Below are 25,271 nucleotides of genomic sequence, written 5' to 3'. Positions count from 1 at the left end.
CTTTTCTTTTTTCTCCTAGGTTCCCAAACATAGTGTGAGTCTTGAAATTTCTTCTCTCTATTATTAATGTTGTATTTTACTATGAGAGTCCTCATAGCGTTTTTAAGCTTGTTATTCTCAAATCTTGCAAAGCGGAAGTTTTTCCTTTTAGAGTAAAATTATAAATATATCTTTTGAGATTTATTTAAAAATGTAAATTGTTTTTGTAGTTTCAAAAATTACAAATACTCATTTGTAAGAATTTTTTATTTAGCAGAATTAACTAAAAAAAGAAAAATTTTCACTACTCTCTTATACAATAATAAAATTAATAAATTATTAATTAAAATAAATTTCCAACGACATTAAAAACTATTAATTGACTTAATAATTTATTAATAAAAAATCTTTTATTATGAAATTAAAATTTTCAAAGGACATGATGAAATTAAAAGCTATTAATTAACTTAATAACTTATTTATTTTTATTTTTATTTTTATTTTTATCTTTATTTTTATTTTCGAATAAAACTAGGGGATTACGAAGCTGTTGAAGTCCAACTTCTGGGTTAGAGTTTTGGAACAAAGCCATGTAACCCTGGTGGAGTAGTTTTTTTTTTTTTTTTTTTTTTGTTTTTTTTTAAGAGTTAAAAATCGATAATTAAAAAATAAAAACTAAAAGTACTCTTTCACTAGTTTTAAATAATTAATTTTTTTAGTTAATTTTAATTATTTTTATCTAATAAACTATGAACAAAAATTATATTAAACAGTCTAACACATATTAAGGCTTACTTTAGCAATTAGAAAAAAAGTTAACTTATTGACTTATTTAGATTATATTATCTCTTTATTTTTTTATATATTTTTTCAAAAAAATTAAAAAATAAAAAACAAAAATTTAACTTTTTTCTTACTTCTTGAAATAGGCCTAAATTAAACTATAGGCTTTGGCTTATTTTAGCCTACTGCAATAAGTTAACTTTTTTATTTTTATTTTTTTATTTTTTTAACTTTTTAAAATAGACCTAAATTAAAATAAGTTTTTTTTACTTCCAATTCTCAATCCAAAACCCAACTATTTTAATCTACTAAAATTACCAAAAATTAAATTAATTTAGGTTTTGTTTGATAACCTTCAGTTTTAACTAAAAAAAATTAAAAAATTACTATAAATTGTCATATTACTCTCACTATTTTTTACATATTTTTTTATACAAAATCAAAATATTATTAAAATAACTTATTCCTAAACGAGGGCTTACTAAAATAACTTACTTCCCAAACACTCTCAAAATAAGCTATAACCATTTCATAGAGATGCAACAAACAGCTCCTAGCAGCCAACCAAGTTAGAGAGCGCCTGTTTGATAATCATTTCTTTTTCAATTTTCAGTTTATATTTACAAAAATTTTGAAAATTGTCATAAAAATTTGTTTGATAATTTTTTTAGTTTATAAATTGTTGTCTCAGTTTATAAATTTGAGGAAAAAACGTAAACTCAAAAAATAAGTTTACGTTGGTTTTTAAACAGATATTTAAAAATTTGACTAACAAATTTTTTTTTAAATAAATTTTTTTAAATAATTTTTTTTTTAATTATAATGTGTATGATCTAATTGTCATAAACAATAAGACCATCTCCAACGGTTTATCAAACCCAGCATCAAATTTAAAATTTGGTGAAAGGTTACTGTTTGATACTCCAACGGTTGCACCAAATCGATCTCAAAATGAGATTTCACCAAACATTCCATCAAACTGAGAACAGGCGAAGCATTTCAGCAAATCACTGTTACTGACTGTTGGGGTGATACCAACCGGTCGACCAGTCGGTTGACCGGCCGGTAAAAGATTCAAACAGTTCAAAAAAAAAAAAAATTCCCTAACCGGTCAACCGGCCGGTAGACCACCCAGTCGTCCCGAAAAAAGTTCAGAAAGTTCAACAAAAACGGTTCAGACAATTAAAAAAAAAAAAATTTCTTCTCACCGGTCGACCAACCGGTTGTCCCGGGACAAATTTGGTGAAAGGTGAACCGTTGGAGCATCTGGTACTAGATTTGGTGAAATGAGTCATTTTTTACTCAGATTTGATGAAAAATCTGATTCACCGTTGGAGATGCTCTAAAAAATAAAAATAAATATTTTAGGCCTGAACAAATATATTTTTTAGTTTATATTTTTAAAATTTTTTAAACATTTTGTTTAAATCAAATGCATTTGTAATTTATATTTTTTTAAAAATAAACAAAAATTAATTTATAAACATAAAAAAAAGAAAAAAAAGAAAAAGAAAGAAAAGGGTAAACGTTACCGAACGCTAATTCCTGATTGGAAAATAGATGGTCTAAGTCTGGAGAGTAATTCCTGATTGTAAAATAGTCGAAGTCTGGAGGAGGCCCTTCTAAGTGAGGAGTTGTGAAAAATTTCCAGTCTCAAATTCTCTTGATCCTTGTTTGTTTTTCATTTTCCCGAGGGAATGGCCAGAAATTTGGGATTTCTGGTTCTAATACTATCTGTAATCTTTGTATGCGAAGCTGTGATAGTTCATCCCATTTCGGAGTCTCACCGATTTGCTGCATTAGAGCTCTTCACGCCACTCCATGGATCTTTTGGAAGGTCAAACTAAACCCTAATTAAACCCAACTTTCTTTTGATTTACTTGTAATGATCATATAAGGGCTTGATCTACTGCTCCTTCATTATTTTATTTCTTTCTGTAATTGAAAAACCCAGGTCTCTTTCTTTGTTTTTGTTTTTGGTTTTTTTGGTGTGTCCTTTTCGTTCCTGTGTTTGTCTATAAGAAATCAAGTGGTAGTGTTAGATGCTGGGTTAATTGTCAAAAAAGTTTAATTTGATGTCTAGTTTTGTTTTGTTTGAGTCTCATTCTAAATGGATTTTTAATAATTTCACTGATTACAAACAATGTGATCCTAACGATCAATTCAGCCAAACTTATCTTGTTCAACATATGAATATAATGGTTTTCTAACAATATAACCACATCATAGTTATATATTGTCATGAATTGTTAAGTTGGTATCTATCATAGTTGCCAAATACACTATCTGATATGATTTATTTATTTATTTTTTCCCTTATGCAGTAATATTTTAAATAAATATTTTTCGTACATATAATGCATTTACATCGGGCTTCGGCCACTATTACTGGCATTTTCACTAATCCATTGAACTTGAATTGTGCAATTTTAAGGCCAACAATTATCTGATTTAATGTTATATGTTTATAGCTTAGAAGAAGCTTCTGAAGCTCTAAGAACATTCGAGATTCTTGGAATTGGGAAAGAGCTTAACATAAGGGATTCTACTTGTCCCTCTGTGGTGGATACACTTGGGTCTTCGTCTTCAAGTTTAAAGGATTTGTTCTATGCACTGAGAGCCAACAAACTATTAAAATGCGAGACTAATGAGGAAGTCTTTGCGGTAACTTTAAGCTTTGGGATTGATTAGTTTTCTTAGTTTGGAATTGACTTCTATTTGAAATATCAACTACATGTTGAAATATTACATTGATCTTTGTCTTCTTTCTCTTCTAGGGCATTGTTACAAAACTTAAAGCATCTATCCATGAAGCAAATTCGTTACTCGACTTCTACTATTCCATAGGAAGTTTGAGGCTTATTAAGGTAATTAATACACTTAAACAATGATGTAATTTTTACCTCATTTTGACTTAAGATCTTACCATGTTTCTGCTGCATACATGTGGCCTGTGAACGGCCTGTGAACGAGTTTTCTTTTGGGTTCTCATATATGATATAATATACTTAGGCTGTTAAATGACATATTTCTTTTAACTTTTAGTATCTTTAGCGGAGACTTTGCTATCCTCTTTTAGGATTTTAATATACCCCTGACCATTGTTTTCTTTCTATGATATTGTTTTTGATTGATTTTTTGTGCAGGATCAAACTTCTGAAGTTGATGTGTTTCTCGTTGATGCTGATGAATTTTTCAAATCTATAAAGGTTGGTATCAATACTATATGGCATGATATTGGGTAATTCACTCATTCGATTGGTGTGTGTGGTGTTTGTGAGTACTCTTTTCCATGGCTTTCCTAGAGTACAAAACTTGTTTTGTGTATGCTTGAGTTTACGTTAAATTTTTTTGACAGGCACTCAGCCAAAGTGATGGAAGGTGGCGCTATAGCTCAAACAACCCTGCATCGAGTACTTATGCTGCTGGTAATGGTTTGTCTCTAATGTGTATTATTATCCTGTTTTTCTAGTAGCATTGACTACCATAATTTAACATCTGCAGTAGATTGTTCAAAATTTATGATTTCAGTATTTAGGTATTAATTTACCTTGTTCATACCAATCTTGGGTTTATTAATTCTTGCAGGATTAGCACTTGAAACTCTTGCTGGAGTTGTCTCATTAGCAACTTCTGAGATTGATCAATCTCTGGTGAGCTGAGCTCTATTATAGTTTCTGCTCTGGAAAAATGTGTATTCTAACATCAAAACAGTGTTGTCCATTTAAAATTTATAAAAAGAAAAGATGTGTTACATTTGTTGGTTCATCTCTCCTGGTTTTAGGGGATTCTACAATCTTGTGCTTTGAGCTTTGTACTGATGCTTACTGTAAAGTTCTTTCATATTAAAATATGCCATGTGATGATATTAAAGTCATACTTGTCTGAATTCCCGGCTATTTCTCATGAATGATTGACTGTTAGGTCGTAGGACATTGTAGCCTTGCATGTGTTTTGTTTGGTAGAAACAATATCTAGATGTGGAAACTATGTATATATATATATATTAGCCATAGTTGTCAAATCGGGATTCGAATTCGTGAATCGAAATGGACTTGTATCGAATCTCGAATCGAATCGAATTGAATTGCGAATCGTAAAGATTCTTTTACTTTTTTTAAATTACATAAAAAAATATATCTACACATTTAGATATTAAATATATATAATAAATATGAAATATTTAGACTTAAATCAATGAAAATGTTGTTTTGAATGATGAACACGTGGTCTAGGTAAAAAGTTAACACGGGTTCCCATGTTCACTACTTTACCATTTCTTTTTTAGATACTATTTCTTATCAACCATTATTAATAAAGAAAGCAAACAAAGACAAACTTTCAATTTCCATGTAACAATAACTCAACAACAATGTTTTTAACTTTTTACGAGGTTAAGAAACCAAAATTGAATAAAATTGAAACTTAATAAAAAATCTCACTTGATGTCATAAAAAAATTCCTTTTGTAAATGCAAGCACTTGGATAAAATTGAATATTTGAGAGTAAATTGGGGGATAGAAAGTCAAAAGATGGCATATAGTAATCCTAAAGGCCTTAAAAAGGTTGTGTAAACCCTTTCTAACAATAAAAAATAAAAAAAGAAAGCCAAACATTGATTTTAGCAAATCGAATCGATATACGATTCACTAATTTGGTTCAACGATTCACCGATGATTCACAGCTATTTGCGATTCATGCAATATGTTTGTATCGATTATGCATTGAATTGAATCGAATCGCATTGAATTGAATCGTACGATTCTAATAATAGTAGTAACAAAGGAAATTTCTTAAAAATGAGAAAAATAGGAATACAACAGAGTTCAGAAAGGCAAAAGGTCCTCTAAGGAGAAAATAAGCAAAAACAAAAATTACAAATCACAAATAGCTCTTCAATCTCTAGAAATAAAAAACATAGGAATCCTCAAAGGGGATGTCATTGAATCCTGAAAAGAGGACAAATAATATATCCTATCCCATATTCCTTCTACATCTTCAAACTTATCTTGCTGAGTTTTTGCATTCCTTTCCAATCAAGCTTAAATTACAACTTCCAAGAACTTAGGTCTTCTTAATGGACCCAAAACCTTTGTAATCAACGATGAGCACATGCAACGGGAGTTGTGCAGTCAATTTTTTTTCACCAATTGAAGCAATCTATGTCATAATGCCACAGCCATAAGGCAATGCAAAAATAGTTCAAATCTAGATGGTCAATGACTCAACGCTCTCCCCACTCCCTTCACAGATAATACACCACTGTGAAAGTAAACAACAATTGGGCTTCATCCTGTGAAATATGTCATTACTAGTATTGAGTTTTGAATGAGCCATAGACCACGCAAAAGGACGAGTTTAGGGGTCCAAGGCTCCATCCATGGTCACATTTTTTGTGTGGACCAACTTCTCATGAGAAGATTTGTTTATTGATAATTTGATTAGGACACATTTGTGTATCTCTGAAGGAAGAACTAAAAGGGAGAGTGAGACCCCAATAGAAATGGTGGAAGGATTGAACTTTACGTCTCCAAATGTCCACTGAACATGTCCTTTTATGCTAGGCTGTTCTTTTTCATTTATCTGCCTGTGGACCCGTTTAGATTTATGCTAGTTCTTATTTTTCATACTTGGATCTCTTTGATTGCTGATGTTACTTCTGAAAGGGTTGCATAAAATGTTTTGAGGTTTTTTTTGCATATTTAGATCTGACAGTTGTTACTATTTCCAGATTGGAACGCTAAAAAATGATATAGTGAAGCTTTTCGACAGTGCTGAGAAATATGGTATGTGTATACATTATTGTTTAACCCACAAAATTCTTCATAAATTGATTCTCATATTTACTTCAATGATGCATGTGAGATTTAAGTTTGTTTCTTTTTGTATGATGTGCTTGCTCCACCAAAACCACCACCACACTTGCATTCTTTATTATTTTTTTCCTGTTATCTAAGATTCCAAAAGTGTCTGGTTGCACCCATTAGGTAAATGATTTGCCTTATGAAGTGTTAATTTGATGAATTTTATGCCTTCCTTTTTAGCTTCTTGAGGTTATACACATCCGAAAAATCCATTTTACTTCTAATGTTTATACTAAGAATGAACCCACATATCTTGGTTGATTTTTGCCTTTTGGTCTAGTCAGTATCGTTTGGGTGATAGTCATAGTACTATGATTTTTCCCAGTTTTTAATATGTGCTTGCTGATCCTCTTCTCAACTCAATGTGAAAATGATCTTCTACTCAACTTGATGGGAAAACAAATGCTTACCCCAAATAGCGTGATATGTCCTTAGATTTCATCTAAAAAATGAATAATCGAGAAAATATAAAATAAGAAATAAGGATTCTCATTAAATAATTCTACATTTTGCTTTGTTTTGTCATGTTCTTATAGTTTTTTGGGGATAGTTTTAGTCGATTATCTATTGATAACTTTAGGATACTGATGACTGAATAAATAACTGAAGAGCGTGTGAAACATCTAATCATGTAACATTTCATTTTTTAATATCCAGCATTGATTTATAAAGACCTTAAGTTTTTGTTTTTATTTTTTATTTCATCTTATTCTGAATGTACCTCCTTGCCTACTGTAGATGATGGGTCCTACTACTTTGATGAGAAACTAGTTGATGCACCTGAACATCAGGGTCCTCTTTCAGCTACTTCATCAGTAGTTCATGGGCTGACAGCTTTTGCAACATCTACTTCTGAAAGTTTAAATGTGCGCAGAAGAATACTCTTTTGGAGTGTATTAGTGCTTTTATATTTGCTTTGCTAAAATTATAGTCTAAAGATTTTGGTTTTGAATTTTCCAGCTGCCAGGGGCCAAAATATTGGGTTTGGCAAAATTTTTTCTTGGCATTGGAATTCCTGGCAATGCCAAAGACTTCTATAACCAAATTGATGCATTAGCTTGCTTGGAAAGCAATCGGTAACTATTTGAATCCCATTCTTTCTTTCTTGTGAACTATGTCTGTATCATGACACTAGATTGTGCAATTTGAGTATGATTGTGTTGTTTGTTAGGAGAAAAACAAACTCAGGGTTGTGATTAGAATACCACCCCCTTTTATATTAGAAAAATAACTTACAATGGAAGCCTTTTAGGCGAGAAAGGAAATACAACTAAGCTACAACTGATAATCATAAATAAGGAAATACAATATTGCTATAATGGTAACACTCACCCTCAAGCTGGTGTAAAAATATCTCTCATTCGCAGTTTGCTAAGAACATCATGGAATGATTTATTTCTGACTCTCTTGGTGAGAATATTTGCTAGTTGTTCGTCAGACTTCACAAAAGGAGTACAAATGGCGCCACTAGTAAGTTTCTCTTGATGAAGTGATGATCAATTTCAACATGCTTCGTCCGGTCATGTTGAACTGAATTGTGAGCTATGTTGATAGCAATCTTATTATCACCATATAGTCTGATTGATTTCCAAATCACTCAACAGCAGCTTGATCTACAAGAGTTTGCACACACCTTGTGCCATAGCTCTAAACTCTGCCTCTGCACTAGACCTTGTTACCATATTTTGTTTCTTGCTCCGCCAAGTAACCAAATTGCCTCCAACAAAGGTACAATATCCCGATGTGGACCTTTTATCAGCTACTGAACCTACCCAATTAGCATTTGTATAAGCTTCCACCTAGCGATGATCATGCTTGGAGAAGTATAGACCCTTTCCAGGTGAAGATTTTAAGTACCCAAGGATGTGCATAACAACATCCAAGTGTGCCTCATGAGGAGCATGCATGAACTGGCTAACTATGTTGACAGCAACAACAATACTAATGTCGGAACGAGAATGAGAAATAAATAAGCTTACCTACAAGTCTCTGATATCTCTCCCTTTCAACAGCAGCTCCCCCCACTATCATCACTAAGTTTCTGATTGGGTTCCATTGGCGTCACAAACTTTGCTTCCAAGCATCTGAGTTTCCTTCAATAGGTCAAGAACGTATTTTCTTTGACAGATAAAAATTCCATCATTGGATTGGGCAACCTCAATACCTATGAAATACTTCAGAGTCCCAAAGCCTTTTATTTCAAATTCACTTGCCAAATACTTCTTCAACCGAGTCATCTCCTCAACATCATCTCTTGTAAACACTATGTCATTCACATATACAATGGGAGCTGTAGTCTTACCATGTGAAGAATGTTTAACAAACAAGGTGTGATCAGCTTGACTCTGTTTGAAGTCATATTTAAGTATTGCCTGTGTAAATCTCTCAGACCAAGAACTTGGAGACTATTTGAGACCATATAGTGATTTTCAGAGCCTACATATCTTACCCTCTGTCTAAAGATCTTCAAAGCAAGGAAGAATGTCCGTATACACATCATCTTCTAGATCACTATGTAAGAAAGCATTCTTCATATCAAACTGGTGAAGAGGCCAATCACAATTAGCTACAAGAGAGAAATATTCGAACTGAATTCATTTTCACAACGAGAGCAAATTTCTCTTGATAATCAACTCCATAGGTTTGAGTAAAGCCCTTCACCACAAGCCGAGCTTTATAGCGCTCAATAGAACCATCTTCAATCATGGCATGATTCCACTTAGGAGCGGCAAGAACATCTTGAAAATGATCAGGGTATACTAACAAAGGAAATTTTTGACACAAATGCTCTATATGAGGGTGACAAATTAGAATATGATACAAAATTTGAGATAGGATGTTGAGAACAAAACCTCAAACTCTTCCGGTGCCCAATGGGAATATCAAGATCTGTGCATTCAGGATTATCAGAGTTACCTGGACTCTCATCAGTTGAAGGAGACGGCAGTGGAAGATCAAGAGAAATGGTCTCTTGGATCCAAGCTGTGAAGCATGGGTACTTCGAAAATATTGCCGTACTCATACCAGGTACTTACCGGGTACTGGTACTTGTACTGATAGGGCTGCATGTGTACCGGGTACTCGACATATGTACCGGTTAATTTTTATACATTCTTTGGCAGTTGGATACTTCATGGGTACATCGGGAGCACACCAAGCTATGGGACATTGGTAGGGATACGTTTAATTTATTAGGGAGTTCTTATTTTACTTGAAATTGCAAATCCTTTACATGATGTGCTATAGATGAAAGAAGTATTATTCAATGATGAAGTTGATGGAAGTGAAAACTAAAACTTCAATTTTTTAAATTTTGCTTAGCTTGCTTATGGAATGAAATTTTATTTTGTAATTTCTCCTATTTAATGGCATTAAAATAGTTTTATAGACTTTGTTTTAGTATTGGTATTGTTGAACTATGATTCCTCTTTTGGTTTTGTATTTTCTTCTTGTAGTTTTGGTATTGAATTTTGATTTGTAGATTGAATCTCAAACTATAAATTATAAAAAATAAAAAACTTATTGACGTACCACTGCCATACTCGTATCTTATTTTTTTTTAGGTCTTGTCGTATCGGCGTACCAATACCAATATCCGTAACCACACCTGTGCTTCATAGGATCTAAGTAATTTGCTGTCTTTTTTTGTTCCTGACATAAACTTTTCCTTGCTTCTTGAATGTATCAGCATATGTATTCCCAATAGCTGGTTCACATTGTGGTTCACCTGCTATATCCTCAACAATTGGTAAGGGTTCAGAAACAGGTAATACTCCAGGAATCTCTTCACACCAAGGCTCTCTTTGAAGGGATGATTGGGAAACCGGAGAGGACAAGAAGTAGGACTGTGACTCAAAGAATGTGACATCCATGGACACAAACCACTTGCGAGAAGGAAAATGATAACACTTATACATCTTTTGAGTAGGTGAGTACCCAAGAAAGATACATTTAATAGAATGGGAATCCATTTTTTCACGAGAAGGGAAATGATTGTGAACAAAACAAACGCACCCAAACATTTTGAGGGGAAGAGAAGATATCGATTGAGAGCCTAAAAATACTTGAAGAGGGGTTTGTTTTTGCAGCACTTGAGTAGGAAGTCGGTTGATAAGATAGGCAGCGGTAAGAACAGCGTCACCCAGTAAGACCAAGGTACATGTATAGAAAAGGTCATGTAGCAATATCAAGAAGATGACGATTCTTGCATTCCGCAACCCCATTTTGTTGAGAGGTATTGGTGCAAGATGTCTGATGAATAATGCCATAAGTGCTGAAATATTTCCCTAATCCTGAATTAATATACTCACCCCCATTATCAGAACGCAGAATTTTGACAACCCCAAATTGAGTGCGAATCATTTGATGAAAGGTTTAAAACACAGAAAAAATCTCACTTTTTTCTTTTAGTAAATACACTATAGTACGAGAAAAATCATCAATTGAGGTGACAACCCATCTATGACTTTTTAATGAAATAACACGAGAAAGACTCCAAACATCAGAATGAGTAGTGTTATTAAAGGCTTGCCTAGGCGTGTGCCTAGGCCCGAGTCCCAGTCCCATCTAGGCCCAAGGTTTGTGCCTTGTAGTGTTCCAGGCTAGGCGACTTTGATAAGGCGTGCCTAGGCCCAACCCAAGTCCCGTCCAAACCCAAGGTTTGCGCCTTGTAGTGTTCCAGGCTAGGCGACTTCGATAGCACCTACTGGCCTAAGGCTTGCGGCTTGAGGGCTTTTTTTATTGTTGCTTTAATTTTTTTTTTTTTTAAAAAAAAAAAATCTGACCATTGATTTAATATAGTGTAACTACAGAAGATCCCTACTCTTATTATAGATGCTAATACATTGGGCATTTAACCCCAAATCATTGATAAAAGAAAAATTAGTCCTAATTCCTAATCTCCATAAAACACTAAATGTTTAACATTTTATTTTGTTTATGTTGAATCCTAAATTATTTACTTATATTAAATTATATATTTTTTTCAGTACAAGGTGCGCCACACTTCGGTGAAGCTTGCGCCTCGCCTTGTGCCTTGAGCCTAGGTTCTAGGAGACCTTGGTGCCTTGGTGCGCCTATCACCTTTAATAACACTGAATGAATCAATGAAAAATGAACTAAACTTTTATTAATACTTGGAGCAAAAGAAACTCGGTATTGTTTGTCAAGTTGACATGACGCACAATAAAATTTAGAAACATTATTGTTCATAAAAGAAGAAGGAAATTGTTGAATGTATAGATGAGAAGAAGAAGAAGAAGAAGAGGAGGTAGAACAAGTTGTTGCAGAAGCATAACGAGAGAGTGGGAGAAGCTGCTGTATATTATTTGATTAAAAAACATAAGGTTTTCCCCTTACACACAACTATTTACAATAATAAGAATAAGACATAAAGACCAAACTACCCCTAACATTTAACACTCCCTCTCAAGTTGGTGCAAAGATGTCTCTCATGCCCAACTTGTAATAAATGGGGTGAAAGACCTTACTACTAAGACCCTTAGTAAAAGCATCTGCCAGTTGATCTTCAGATTTAACAAAAGGCATACATATCACACCCTTATTCAATTTCTCTTTAATGAAATGTCTGTCAATCTCAATATGCTTAGTTCGGTCATGTTGAACAAGATTGTGCGCAATATTAATGGCGGCCTTGTCACAATACAAAGTCATGGGATCACTGCAATCAAGCCCTATATCACTCAACAAAGATTGAAGCCACATCAGTACACATGTTCCATGTGTCATAGCTCTGTATTCAGCTTCAGCACTAGATCTGGATACTACTGTCTGCTTTTTACTCCGCCAAGTGACTAGATTTCCCCCTACAAAAGCACAGTAACCGGAGGTAGAGCGTTTGTTATCTATAGAGCCTACCCAATTTGCATCTGTAAATGCTTCCAACCTTAAGTGACCATGATTAGAGAACAAAATTTCTTTTCCAGGGGCAGATTTAAAGTACTTCAAAATGCGATAGACCGCATCCAAATGAGTTGCACGAGAATCATGCATAAACTGACTCACTATCCCAACTGCATAGACAATATTTGGCTAAGTATGAGATAGATATATCAGTCTTCCCATAAGTCTTTGGTACCTTTCCTTCTCCACAAGCTCACCAACCCCACTACAAAGATGATGATTGGTCTCAGTCAATGAATCAGCTGGTCTATAGCCCAACTTGACCGTTTCTTTAAGAAGATCTAGAATGTACTTCCTCTGAGAAATAAAGATGTCTTTATCAGATTTGGCAACTTCAATCCCAAGAAAGTACCTCAACGGATCAAGGTCTTTGATCTTAAACTCCTTGGCTAATTACACCTTGAGATGAGTCACCTTTTCCTCATTATTACCCGTCACAACTATGTCATCCACATATACAATAAGCACTGTTACCTTATGTACATTGCGTTTGACAAACAAGGTGTGATCTGCATTGCTTTGCTTATATCCAAATCCCAGCATTGCCTTTAGAAATCTACTAAACCAATTGTTTCAAATCATACAAAGCCTTCTTCAAAAAACAAACCTTTCCAACTGTAGTCTGAGATGAGAATCCTGGAGGTACATCCATATATACCTCCTCCTCCAAATCCCTATGAAGAAAGGCATTCTTCACATTTAGTTGCTGTAAAGGCCATCCCAAATTAGCAGCACACGAAAGAATAGCTTGAATGGAATTCATCTTCGCTACAGGAGCAAAAGTTTCTTGATAGTCTATTCCATATGTCTGGGTAAATTCTTTAGCCACTAGTCTTACTTTGTACCGTTCAATCATCCCATCTGCATTGTGCTTAATGGTGAACACCCACTTATATCCAACTGGTTTTTTTTTCCATTAGGAAGGGACACTAACTCCCAAGTGTTGTTTTTACTCAAAGCTCGCACCTCTTCTATCATAGCTACTTTCTACTTAGGATCATTTATAGCTTCTTTCCAACCCTGCGGAATACACACAGAAGAAAGAGACAAAACAAAGGCATGATATGTAGAAGACAGTGAATCATATGAAACAAATTTGGAAATAGGGTGTTGAATACAGGCTCTAACCCCCTTTCTAAGAGCAATAGAAAGACTCAAATCATTAGCAATAGGGCTATCAACAACTGGTGAAGAAATAGGCTGAGGATCATTACCTGTAGAGTCAGTGGAAACTGGGTATGGAACTGGCAGCAGAGATAATGATTGACTGGGTGGCACAAGAGAAGTCTGTTCTTTCTGACGCCGTAAATAAGTCTTAAGATCAGCTCTGTCCAAACGACCACTGACATCAGCCTCATCAACAGGAATCTTAGGCTCCCCCCTCACCACAAATAATAGCCCGTTGATTAGGAAGGAAAAAAGACAACTCGTGCTGATATGATGCCGTCTCATCTGCAGTCTCATCCGTAACACTCTCCTTGAGGAAATAGCGGAGGACACGGGAAAAAAGGCTCAGATTCACAGAAGGTGACATCCATACTAACATACAGCTTACAAGTGTGAGGGTGAAGGTCATAGCATTTGTAGCCCTTTTGAGTAGTAGAATAACCAAGAAAGACACACTGACAGACCAAGGTCTTTGATCTCAAACTTCTTGGCTAACTGCATCTTGAGGACGAACAGCATGACCACGACCACGACCACGACTACGGCCTTGAGTAGGCCGACCATGCAACTTCCAACAGTGCTCTTTATCATGTCTATCTTTCCCACAATAATCACACTTCAACCGGTCCCGATCAACCAAGGGACCCTGACCACCACCCGGAGGCTGACTAGGCTGAGTATCATGTGACTTTGGGGCTGCAACCATTGCTGACTGATCCTGAATAGGGGCATGTACCATAGCACTACGACGACTCGTCTCCTGCTGAACCAATGCATAAGCCTCGCGCAGTGTGGGAAACGGAGAGCGAGCCAACACCTGAACCCATATCTAATAATATTCCAAAGTCAGGCCAGCAAGAATGTCATACACCCGCTCCTTCTCTACAGCCTACTGAAACATAGTGGCATCCGTGGAGCAAACTAGCTGGAGACGATGATAGTAATCTAGCTCTTGCCATAAACCACTCAACTCCGCATAGTAGACTGCAAGAGAGTGATCCTTCTGATCCAAGCCCCTAATCTTCTTTCTCAATTCATAGGCCTGTGCATCGTTACCCTATTGAGAATACATGTGAGATACGGCTATCCAAATCTTGTGAACAGTATCCATCAAGAGAAAAGTTCGACTAATGGTAGGCTCCATAGAATTGATTAGCCAGGTCATAACTAAAGCATTCTCAAAAATCTATTGAGCAAATAAAGTACTATCCTCAGTAGGTTGCTGGGTACTACCAGAAATATAGCCAGTTAAACGCTGGGCGGCAATGGCAAGACTGCAGGAGCGGGACTAAATCAAGTAATTGGTACCATTAAGCTTGATCGGACTAATGTGGAGAGAAGGACTATCGCCAAGAGTCATACCACGGCTTAGTTCACTCTCCTCTTTGCCCTAAGAGTCTTGACCTTCGTTGGTAGCCATGAGATGAGAGAAAGATGGAGCAGAAACAAAAGCAAGATATCAAACGAATCTAGAAAACACCTAACTAGCATAGCAACTCACCTTCTAAGGCTGAAACAGTACAAGATAATCCCAGAACAAAGCAACCAGATCAATTAGAAGCCCAAAAACTGAAGCAGACCATCCGAAACATAGGAAAAAGCCAAGGTAGTGGCCAAAATACGTCAAACCAGGGACAGCAAACCCCGCTAGGGTTCCAGTTGGCTCCCCAAGAAGTGAGGGGAAAGGAAAAAACTAACCAAAAAAGGTTCAAACAGTGACTTTCGAAAATTCACCCAATTTTGACGAAAAATCAAAAAAATTGGAAAAAGTAATCAATAATGACTAAACATCAAAAGGAGATTATAGGGTGTATACTCATTAAATTTTGAGCATACAGCAATTTTTTATTTTTTTATTTTTATTATTATTATTATTTTTTGTAGATGTGCCAAGATACAAGGAGGGAAGAATGAGAGGAACAATCTTCAAGGAGGAAGATATTGTTTTGATACTATGTTGAATGTATAGATGAGAGTAAGAAGAAGTTGCAAAAGCAGAACGAGAGAGAGGGAGAAGTTGCTGTATATCATTTGATTCGAAAACATAGGGTTTCCCTCTTACACACAACTATTTATACTAATAAAAATAAGACATAAAGACCAAACTACCCTTAATACTTAACAGAAATAAATGCTTTAAGTAATAAAAAAGATGGATGTCCCAGACGCTGGTGCCAAAGCCAAATGTCTTCCTTGGTGGCTGAAGACTGGATGATATGATGTACCAAGTGATCTATCTGATCCAAGATGTAGAGACCATTCTCTATTCTACCACTGCCAATCATCCTCCTTGTGATTAGGTCTTGAAAAAGATAATGATCAGGAAAAAAAGATTACATTGCAATTCAAGTCCCAAGTAAGATGACTTAATGATAGAAGATTGTCAGAGAAACTGGGAACATGTAAGACTGAAGACAAAGGCAAAGAAGATGAAAGATGGATTAAACCTTTCCTAGAAATAGAAGAAATGATACCAACATCAATCCTAACTTTTTCCTTACCTAAATAAGGCTTGTATTCTGAGAAAAGATCAAAAGACCTAGTCATATGATCTGAGGCACCAGAATCAATGATCCAAGGTAAAGTTTTATGGGATAAGAAAACACTTGTAGAAGAGACTAAGTTATCTGAATGGGCAAACAAAGAGGAGGATGCACTTGTAGGAGTAGAGGAAGTCCGGCGGTCTAGCAAGTGACGTAGAGTATCCTCAAACTCAAAAGTAGACATACTAGACACAACATCTGTAGATTGAACAGCATGAACAGCAGGAGCAGAGTTAGGTGTATCAATTGCACTAGAATGATGGGCACGTGAGTTAAACCCACCAAAGTGCGTAAGCATTTCAAATTTCAAATTTTAATACTTACTGAATAAATTAAATATTTTTAAATAGTTAAAAAAATAAAAACAAAATTAAATATAAATATAAATATGTAAATACTTTTCGCTTTAATGCGTTGAACATTTTACTGCATAGAGGAAGTTTTCCTTCACTGAAAGAGAAATCGATATTCTTAACTTCAGTGATTGAGCTTCTCATTTGACCATTAACTGTGTTTTTCTTGATTAATCATTTACTTAATTTTTTCTGTAGAATATAGTTGTAAAAATGGATTCTTTTTAATTTTTTATGTTTAAACAATCTAATAGACTAAGTTTAACAAATGCCCAAGGCAACTTCTGCATGTGCATACTCCTCACATGCTTATGCGCAAAAAGCGTAAAAAGCGCACTTAAGGCGCATGTCTCAAACTATGATGCGCAAGCCTTTGGGGAGTAATGCCTAAAAATCAAAACCTTGATGCGTTTTACCTTAGCCTCAAGGCGAGGCGAGCCTTAAGAAAGCCTTTTAAAACTCTGAAACCCACGTCCTCTAGACTGTCCAGAGTGACCCCTTTGACTACCAAAGCGGTCACCATGACCCCTAGATGGAGTACCATGGAGCTTCCAACATGTCTCACGAGTGTGTCTAGGCCGGCAATAGTAGTCACAGAACAAAGTATCCTTCTCAGAAGGAGTGTGTGTACTACGAGACAGATAATCTCCATCTCTAGGAGGAGCATAGACTAAGGCTGAGTGCTCGGTGGAGGCAACAGGTAGCATAGCTGAGCGGCTACTCTCCTCATTCTGAACATAGGCAAATGCTTCCTAAAGGGAAGGAAGGACATTCATGCCGAGAATAGGACTTTGAATAGGATCAAACTCTGCATTGAGACCCTTCAAAAATTTGAAGACCCTCTCCTGTTTAATAAATTTGTGGTAACCTATAGAATCAGTCAGGCAAACCGGCTTATAATCCTGAAGATGATTGAGTCGCTTCCGGCCATTGCTAAGAAAAGTGAAGTATTGAAGAATAGTCATCTCACCATGTATTGAATGCTCAATGGAGCGGCGCAACTCAAACGTCTGTAAGAAATTCCCTTTCCGGGAATAAATAGTAGCCACGGCCTCCCAAATGTCTTGAGTAGTATTCATGGACAAGTATCCTTCACCAATCTCTGGAACCATATAGTGTATGAGCCATCTCATAATCAAATAATTTGTAATCCCCCACTAGTCATAACTAGGATCTGTGGTACTAGGTTCTTTGATTCTCTCATCAACATAACCCATCTCCCCCATACTCTTCAAAAAAAGTGTTATAGACATTGTGACCAAGTAAGATAATTCTGACAAGAGGTGGTGATTTTAAGGCTAGGATTGAGGTTCTTGGATGTAGTGGTCATAATAGTCTCCCCTTTAGATGCCTGGAAACTAATGGTGGATTCACTGGTATTTTCAGTCATCTCAATATACTTCTATCCAAACAACAACCTGCAACACTATTATTGGAAGAGAAAAAAACAACAGGGATCAAGGCACGTTTACACAAATCATGGGGAGCAGTAAGGCCATATACTTAGTCAAAGAAGAGCAATAGGGCCATATATTGACCCAAAGAAAAAGAAAAGAGGAATCTTACGGTTCAATCAAAACAGCCCAAAGAAGTCTTAAACAACCAAAAAATAAAACCAGCAATGGAGAGAACAGGCCAAACAAATATGATCAGACTATGGAATAAATTTTTCAGCTCCCTGTTAATCTGAGAAGCTGTCGGCAGTGCCCTAGGAGGCTGGAGAGAGAGCTGACAGGGGTTGGGGCTGTCGGCAATGCCCTAGGAGGCTAGAGAGAGGGCCGACAGGGCTTGGGTGGCTGTCGGCTGGCCCTAGAAAGCCTAAGGTAGTTCCGAAATAGGGTCTAGCAGTCACAGAAGTGTGTGGGTGATGATGGGTGGCTGCCAGAGAGAAGGGTGAGGATGTGGTGGAGCTGTGGTAGTGCTGGCAGGTGGTCTAGGGGCCAAGTGGCTCTGATACCATGTTTGTTAGGAGAAAAACAAACTTAGGGTTGTGAAATGTTACCCCCTTTTATATTAGAAAAATAAGTAATTTACAATGGAAGCCTTTTTAGGCGAGAAAGGAAATACAACTAAGCTACCACTAATAATCATAAATAAGGAAACACAATATTTCCATAATGCTAACATGTGTGTGGACTTCATTTTAGTGGGAATGTTTATTTAAGCTCTCGGAGATGCAAATTCTATTTCCCGGGTATAATGCTTGCAATTATGTGTTTAGTATTCCTTTCAATATTTTTTGCTTGATACTAGGAAATTGAAAGAGTTATTTTTGACAGCTTTTCCACCAAAAAATGTCATGAAAATTAGTTATACTGATTTACTTACTCCCTGCCCTGGCATTCACTAGAAATCTTTATATGTTTTTTTATTTTATTTCATCTTTTTAAAAAACTTTCTTCCAAAATTATCTGGACTTTTTTTTTTTATCTCTTTCTGTTACAGGGTTTCCATTCCGCTGATTTTATCTCTTCCAGCTACGGTGCTTTCACTGACTAGAGAAGACCAGCTCAAGGTTTTTCATCTCTGTTCATTTATTTCTTTGTATTTTAAGAATGTGCTTTTATGGCTTATTGTCAATGCGATCTTGATTATTAAGTACATGGCTTACTTCAATTTCCCTCCTTACTCCATATGTTTTGGATATCTTGTATGGTGAGTTCTTCGCCAACATGAACATATTCTCTTTTTTGGGTTGGTAGGTGAAGAATTGAGATATATGAATTCGGTCAGGATAAATTTTTTTTGTGCGTTCATTATGATAGGTCCAATTAACTAAATCTGTTTGAAAGAATACAGCCACGTTTACAAGGCTACCATGATCACAAAAGTAAATGTCAAATCCAATTATGACTACCAACAGTAGAGATTGAGGAACAAAATTCCTTGTTTTGAATGATTTTTGCAATTTTAGCAACAGAATTCCATACTTAGTGTGGTAGATTCTTAAAAAAATGGGCCAGTCATGTCCAGGCTTTTTGATATCTGGAGTCTTTTTAAAAAAGGGCCACTTAATGGATTTTTGCAATTATGTACTAAGTCAGAACACCGCCCCACACTCATAGATGTCCTCTTCTCCCAAGGTAGTTGAGTTCCATTAAGTGGCTTTTAACTCTTAGCTGTCAAGTTTCGGTCTACCTCTTGATAACCTCCAGTGGTAAATGATTCTTCCCAAGATCTAGTTTAAAGTTTAGCTTATATGGCTAAATACTGATCGGTATAATATTGTGATTATCAGGTTAGGGTGAATACTGTACTGGGATCTACAGCGCCGCCTCTATCAGTAAAACTCACGCAAGCTTTCAGTTCTGGTTCGAAGGATGCTTCTATAATCGAGAGCCAGGTGTTGCATGGACTGTTTTTTTAATTTTTTATTATCAGATGCTTATGAACATAATTTGCCTAGCTTGTAAGTTGTATCATAATTATCTTGTCATTTTCCTTGATGCAGGAACTCAAGTTTGATCAAGAAAATGATGTCCATTTCTTGGATGCATGGCCAAAGAGTGTTGATGTAGGCAATTATGTTTTTGTATTTGAGGTAATTGTATTTGTTATTGTCATTTCTTACTGATCTAAAGATCCCCACGCCTTTCCTCTCCTACTCACTATCTCATGTGTCAAAGAAGTTGATCTTCGTTTGTTGTTTATGTGCATCCTCTTTTCTTTTTTCATCCTTTTTTGGTAGATTGTGCTACAAGATTCGGAGCATAAGAAAATTTATGTCACTGGAGGCCGAACAAAAGTACCAATATATGTCACTGGAGTTATCAAAGTTGACAACGCCGAAATTGCAGTACTGGACAGTGATATTGGGAGCATAGAATCTCAGAAGAAGTATGCCACTTACTTTTTCCTTTAACATGGATTTGTTTATGTTTTTCTTCATTTTTATCAATAGACAGTGCTATCGATAGCTTAGTCCCCTGTTTTTTTCCACTGACATGCTTGAACCAATTCTCTTAAATGCTGCTGTTGTTCAATTTCATGTTCCATAGAACACTGATATCTCTCCTTACCGATTTTTTTTGAGGTTTGTGATTAATTTGAAGTCTCTGACTTTTCAAACTTCCAATGTGATTCTTGGTGTGAGAAAAATGCTTCTATTTCAATCAAAAGAAATATGACTTATTGATCTTTATGTGTTATTTTTCTGTATTACGTTGTTATTCATTATATTTTTTTACTTCAGGAGATTAAAATTTGCATCATGCTATGCTTTTTCTTTAGGCTAGATTTAGCTGGAGAGACTGCTCTTTCATTATCAGCAAACCATCTACAAAAGCTGCGTTTATCATTTCAATTGACCACTCCACTTGGGCATCCATTTAAACCACATCAGGTTTGTATTCTGCTTTTGGTTTGTCTCTTTAATAATGTTCTTCCTATATTAAGGTTGCTAAGAACTTTGTTTGCCTGCAGGCATTTCTCAAGTTGAGACATGAGACCAAAGTGGAGCACATCTTTGTCTTGGGGAACTCTGGTAAACAGTTTGAGATCACACTAGTAAGTTCCTCCGATCAATCAAATCTTAAATTTCATTTCCTCCCTTTTTTCAAATGAAATGAACCCCCAAATCTATAGAAATTTGTAACAAGACTTTAGCATGGGTGTATTGTTATGTTGCAATGCAATCTGGTCTGTTATACCAAACTAACCTTAAAAAGAAAATTAATTATGAATTCAACAAGATAGTTTACCTATTAGTGATGATTAGATGTAGTAGTTTCCTTATATATGTGGTGTTTGGTCTTGTAGGATTTTCTCGGACTGGTTGAGAAGTTTTTCTATCTTTCTGGTAGATATGATATTCAACTTACTGTTGGTGATGCTGTCATGGTAAGCACTACTTTTTTCTCATTGAGTTCTATTATTTTATTTATTTGTTCAATTGTACTCACATTTTAGGTATATTTCTCTCTAAATCTCTCTTATTTTTATTTATTTTTTTTAATAATTATAAACTTTTGTTTTCAGGAGAACTCTTACTTACGAGAACTGGGACATATTGAATTAGATCTTCCAGAACCACCTGAGAAGGCTACCCGCCCTCCTCCACAAGCTGTTGATCCTTATTTGACATATGGACCCAAAGCTGAGATAACTCATATCTTCAGGTCTCCAGAAAAGCGTCCACCTCAGGAGCTCTCTCTTGCCTTTTTGGCCCTTGTTTTCTTGCCATTCCTTGGATTCTTGGTTGGGGTGAGTCTTTGGTCCAGAGATCCTTACTGTATTTTCATTGAGTACAGACATTTTTGAGTACTAGATTGTTTACGCTGCTGAATAGTTGTTTCTTGAAAACACTGTGTGCCTGATAAATTGGCTGTACCAAGTTCGTTTGCGCATTTGCTGAATTCCTGAATGTGAATTTGGAACAATAATGATCCCCTGTTCCCAAACATTAAAAAAAGAAAAGAAAAGAAAAGAAAAGGGAAAAATAGCTGTTTATTTATTTCTCTTGGGAAGGAAATATAATCAAGTGGTTGAAATATCTTCATTAATTTGTCATCTAACTTTAAACTCAGCTATTATGGTTTTTGTGGGTACTTGTGTGCCGGGTTTTGAAGGTACTGATTTTTCTCTCATTAGTTGTTCTGCTTGATGGATAACTTTGCGTTCCAACTACTTTAAACATCCCAACTGTTTTGTGGACATTTACTTATTGCATACTTCTTGATATCTTTGACAGCTATTGCGTCTCGGCATGAACCTGAAGAACTTCCCTACAGCAACAGTATCTGCCACATTTGCCATTTTGTTCCATCTTGGCATTGCGGCAGTTGTCTCGCTCTATGTGCTTTTCTGGTTAAAGGTCTATCTCTAACTTTGCACTTGTCCTTTCTTAGACCCTTGACTGCTAGCCAGCAGACTTGCTACTAGAAGTGTACCCTTTATTGCATGGTAGTAAAGGGTAGCATCGACTTCTTGAGTATATTTCTAAAGATTTGGATATTAAAACCATTTTCTCTCCCTGCCATTTGACTGTAAATATTGTTATTTCTCTGCAGTTGGATCTATTCACAACGTTAAAAGCACTTAGTTTCTTGGGGATCTTCTTGATGTTTGTTGGACACAAGACCCTTTCTCACCTTGCCTCAACATCAGCCAAGTTGAAATCTGCCTGATGAAATGAGAGTATGTGCTTGCAAGGACAACATTCAGTGAAGTTTGGTTGGCCATCTTAATTCAGTTTTGTTGTAGGATGCTAACTTGTTCAGTGAAGTTTAGCACACAGTCACATTGAATGAAAACGCACATCCACTTGGTTTTTTACTTTCTATCAATGATGAGGGCTAACCATCCTTACGGGTTTTTAGAGAATAGCACCAAGGATAGTGGCCTATAACGAACCTATTTTATTTACTTTGGTGACTTGTTGAATCTTGTTTCTCAGGAGTTGCTTGAATTTGTTGCTTGAGAAATTTTGCCTATGAATTTATTTAGGAACCTTATGTTAAAAGAACGATAAATGATTGAATAGCAGCACATGTAGAGTTAATAAGATTGTAGTGCTGGTGTGTAGTTACTTTGAGCAATTTGACTATGCTTTTTGCTTCACCAAGAAGACCCACTTAATTATTTTAATGATCATGGCTTTATAGGACACTTTTTATGACCCCATGTTGTGGTACATAGGCTAGCCTTTATTTTAAAGCTAGTGTTTGCAGTATTGTTATCCTCTTTTCCCCCCTTATCATATGCTTGTTATGCGTTTAACCACCTCTGGCAACAGTGGACCTGTTAATACTTGTACCACCTGTGATTTGATTACTTCAAAATTGTTAAGCAGATTTAATTGGCTGTCATGCACATTTTGTAACGGACTTGAGAAAGGGGTGTTGTCAATTGCCTTTTGTAGCTCTTTTATTTATTTATTTTTATTTAGAATCTAAAAAGGTTTATGCATTTGGTAATTGTTCAGACCTCGTTTGTTGACCTTTTCAGTTTTTAGTTTACAAAAAACAAGAAACATGTTTTCATTTATTTTTGTAAAAAACAAAAACAGAAAACTTGTTTGGTTTACAAAAATATTTTGAAAACAAATAAAAATGAAAGTGGAGAAATGTATTTGATGAGTTGCGCTAGATGGAGAGTGGATGGATGTGCTGACCAGTAGTAGTTGGGTGCCCGGATGTGTCCACCAGAGATAGTGATCGGATTTTGTTGGAGGACACAAGATATGCCTAGGGATGGCAAAACACCTTGATCAGTCTGGTCCTCAACTTTCCCAATCTTAACGGGATGAGTTCGGGAGTGATTGAATAGGTAGGGTTGAATTTGGAGAAATTTTTGAAAAACCCGATTGGGTTCGGGTTGGGGGCTGGGCGAGAGTACTTTTCATCTGAATCTTGCCCAACTTGCAATTATAGTAATATATAAATAATAATATTATATGTGTATAATATATTGTTAAATTTTTACAGAATATATATATATATATATAATATCTATACAATTTGCTATTGAGTTTCTATTATTATATATATGATTTAACTTTTTTGGGTGAATAGTCTATAAATAATATAATTTAATATATAATACATTTTTTAAGGAAAGATTATAAAAAATATCTAGGGTTCCCTTTTAACAAATTAAACCCTTTTGTCAATTTAAATCTTAAATTTTTAATTTGTTTTTAACTAAACATTTGTCTATTGCCGTAAAGTAAAATCAATAATAAAAAAAAATTATTTTAGTCATTAAATTCAATAAAAATGATATTTTAAACATTTTATGTATACTTATATTGAATTTAATAACTAAAAAATATATATTTTTTCTGTTGATTTTAATTAACAAAAATAAGTGAATGATTCTTATTGAAAACAAATTAAAAGATTGGAGTTTGAATTGACAAAATTAAAAATTTAGGATTTATTTTGTTACAAGTCTCAAACTCGGTGTTTGGTAACGTTTACGTTTTCAGTTTATATTTACAAAATTTTATAAATTGTTTTTTTTTTTATTTTTTGAAAAACATAAACTGCAAATGCGTTTGGTAATTGACAAAATGTTTAAAAAATTTTAAAAATATAAAAAGAGTGAGAAATAGCAAGTAGCGGCGGAAGACGGTGGTGGAAAGTGATGACGGTGAGTGGTGGATAGCTGGTGGTGGCGGGTGAGTGGTGGCGGTGGGTGGGTGGGTGATGGTGGCGGGTGGTGGGTGGTAGCGAGTGGGTGGTGGTGGGTGGGTGGCGGATGGCAGGTGGTGGTAGCGGGTAGGTAGTAGGTGGTGGTGGTGGTGGGTGGGTGGGTGAGTGGGTGACGGTGGTGGGTGGTAGCGAGTGGGTGGTTGTGGCGGGTGGTGGTGGCAGGTGGGTGGTGGCGGATGGGTAGTGGGTGGTGATGGTGGGTGGGTGGGTGACGGTGGCGAGTGATGGGTGGTAGCAAGTGGGTGGTGGGTGGTGGTGGGTGGTGAGTGGGTGATGGTGGCGGGTGGTAGGTGGTAACGAGTGGGTGGTGGTGGTAGTAGTGGTGGATGGTGGCAGGTGGATGGCGGGTGGGTGGCACGTGAGTGGTGAGTGGTGGTGGCAAGTAGGTGGCGGGTGGTGGTGGCGGGCGGTGGATGGTAGTGACGGGTGGTGGGTGGTAGCGGGTGGATGACAGGTGGGTGGCGGTGGCGGTGGCGAGGGGTGGATGGTGGTGGCAAGTGGGTGGTG

The 25,271-nt window shown here is 36.0% G+C and overlaps 1 protein-coding gene across 1 annotated transcript; it reads left to right on the top strand.

Annotated features, from left to right (window-relative positions):
* The first annotated feature begins 2,281 nt into the window (after nucleotides 1-2,281).
* On the top strand, nucleotides 2,282-23,113 carry LOC114303629 (dolichyl-diphosphooligosaccharide--protein glycosyltransferase subunit 2). Its single transcript, XM_028248763.2, has 19 exons — nucleotides 2,282-2,599; nucleotides 3,234-3,426; nucleotides 3,540-3,629; nucleotides 3,909-3,971; nucleotides 4,121-4,190; nucleotides 4,351-4,415; nucleotides 6,494-6,548; nucleotides 7,365-7,492; nucleotides 7,587-7,702; nucleotides 19,057-19,126; nucleotides 19,850-19,954; nucleotides 20,063-20,152; nucleotides 20,300-20,448; nucleotides 20,842-20,953; nucleotides 21,034-21,117; nucleotides 21,370-21,450; nucleotides 21,589-21,813; nucleotides 22,301-22,423; nucleotides 22,620-23,113. The coding sequence occupies exons 1-19, from the start codon at nucleotides 2,460-2,462 to the stop codon at nucleotides 22,734-22,736; spliced, it is 2,076 nt and encodes a 691-aa protein (XP_028104564.2). The 5' UTR covers nucleotides 2,282-2,459; the 3' UTR covers nucleotides 22,737-23,113.
* The last annotated feature ends 2,158 nt before the right edge of the window (nucleotides 23,114-25,271 follow it).

This window comes from Camellia sinensis, chromosome 11, assembly GCF_055761805.1.
Source record: "Camellia sinensis isolate YWXY chromosome 11, ASM5576180v1, whole genome shotgun sequence".
Taxonomy (NCBI): Eukaryota; Viridiplantae; Streptophyta; class Magnoliopsida; order Ericales; family Theaceae; genus Camellia; species Camellia sinensis.
The sequence above is the reverse complement of the archived record's forward strand: the minus strand, read 5'-3'. Positions and strand labels throughout refer to the sequence as shown.

Bases quoted from the DNA above. Each gene is read 5' to 3' on its own strand.
- LOC114303629 (XM_028248763.2), top strand. From the start codon at position 2,460: ATGGCCAGAAATTTGGGATTTCTGGTTCTAATACTATCTGTAATCTTT. The intron at 19,955-20,062 runs GTGTTGCATGGA...TCCTTGATGCAG, and splicing joins CTTCTATAATCGAGAGCCAG to GAACTCAAGTTTGATCAAGA. The intron at 21,118-21,369 runs GTAAGTTCCTCC...TTGGTCTTGTAG, and splicing joins AACAGTTTGAGATCACACTA to GATTTTCTCGGACTGGTTGA.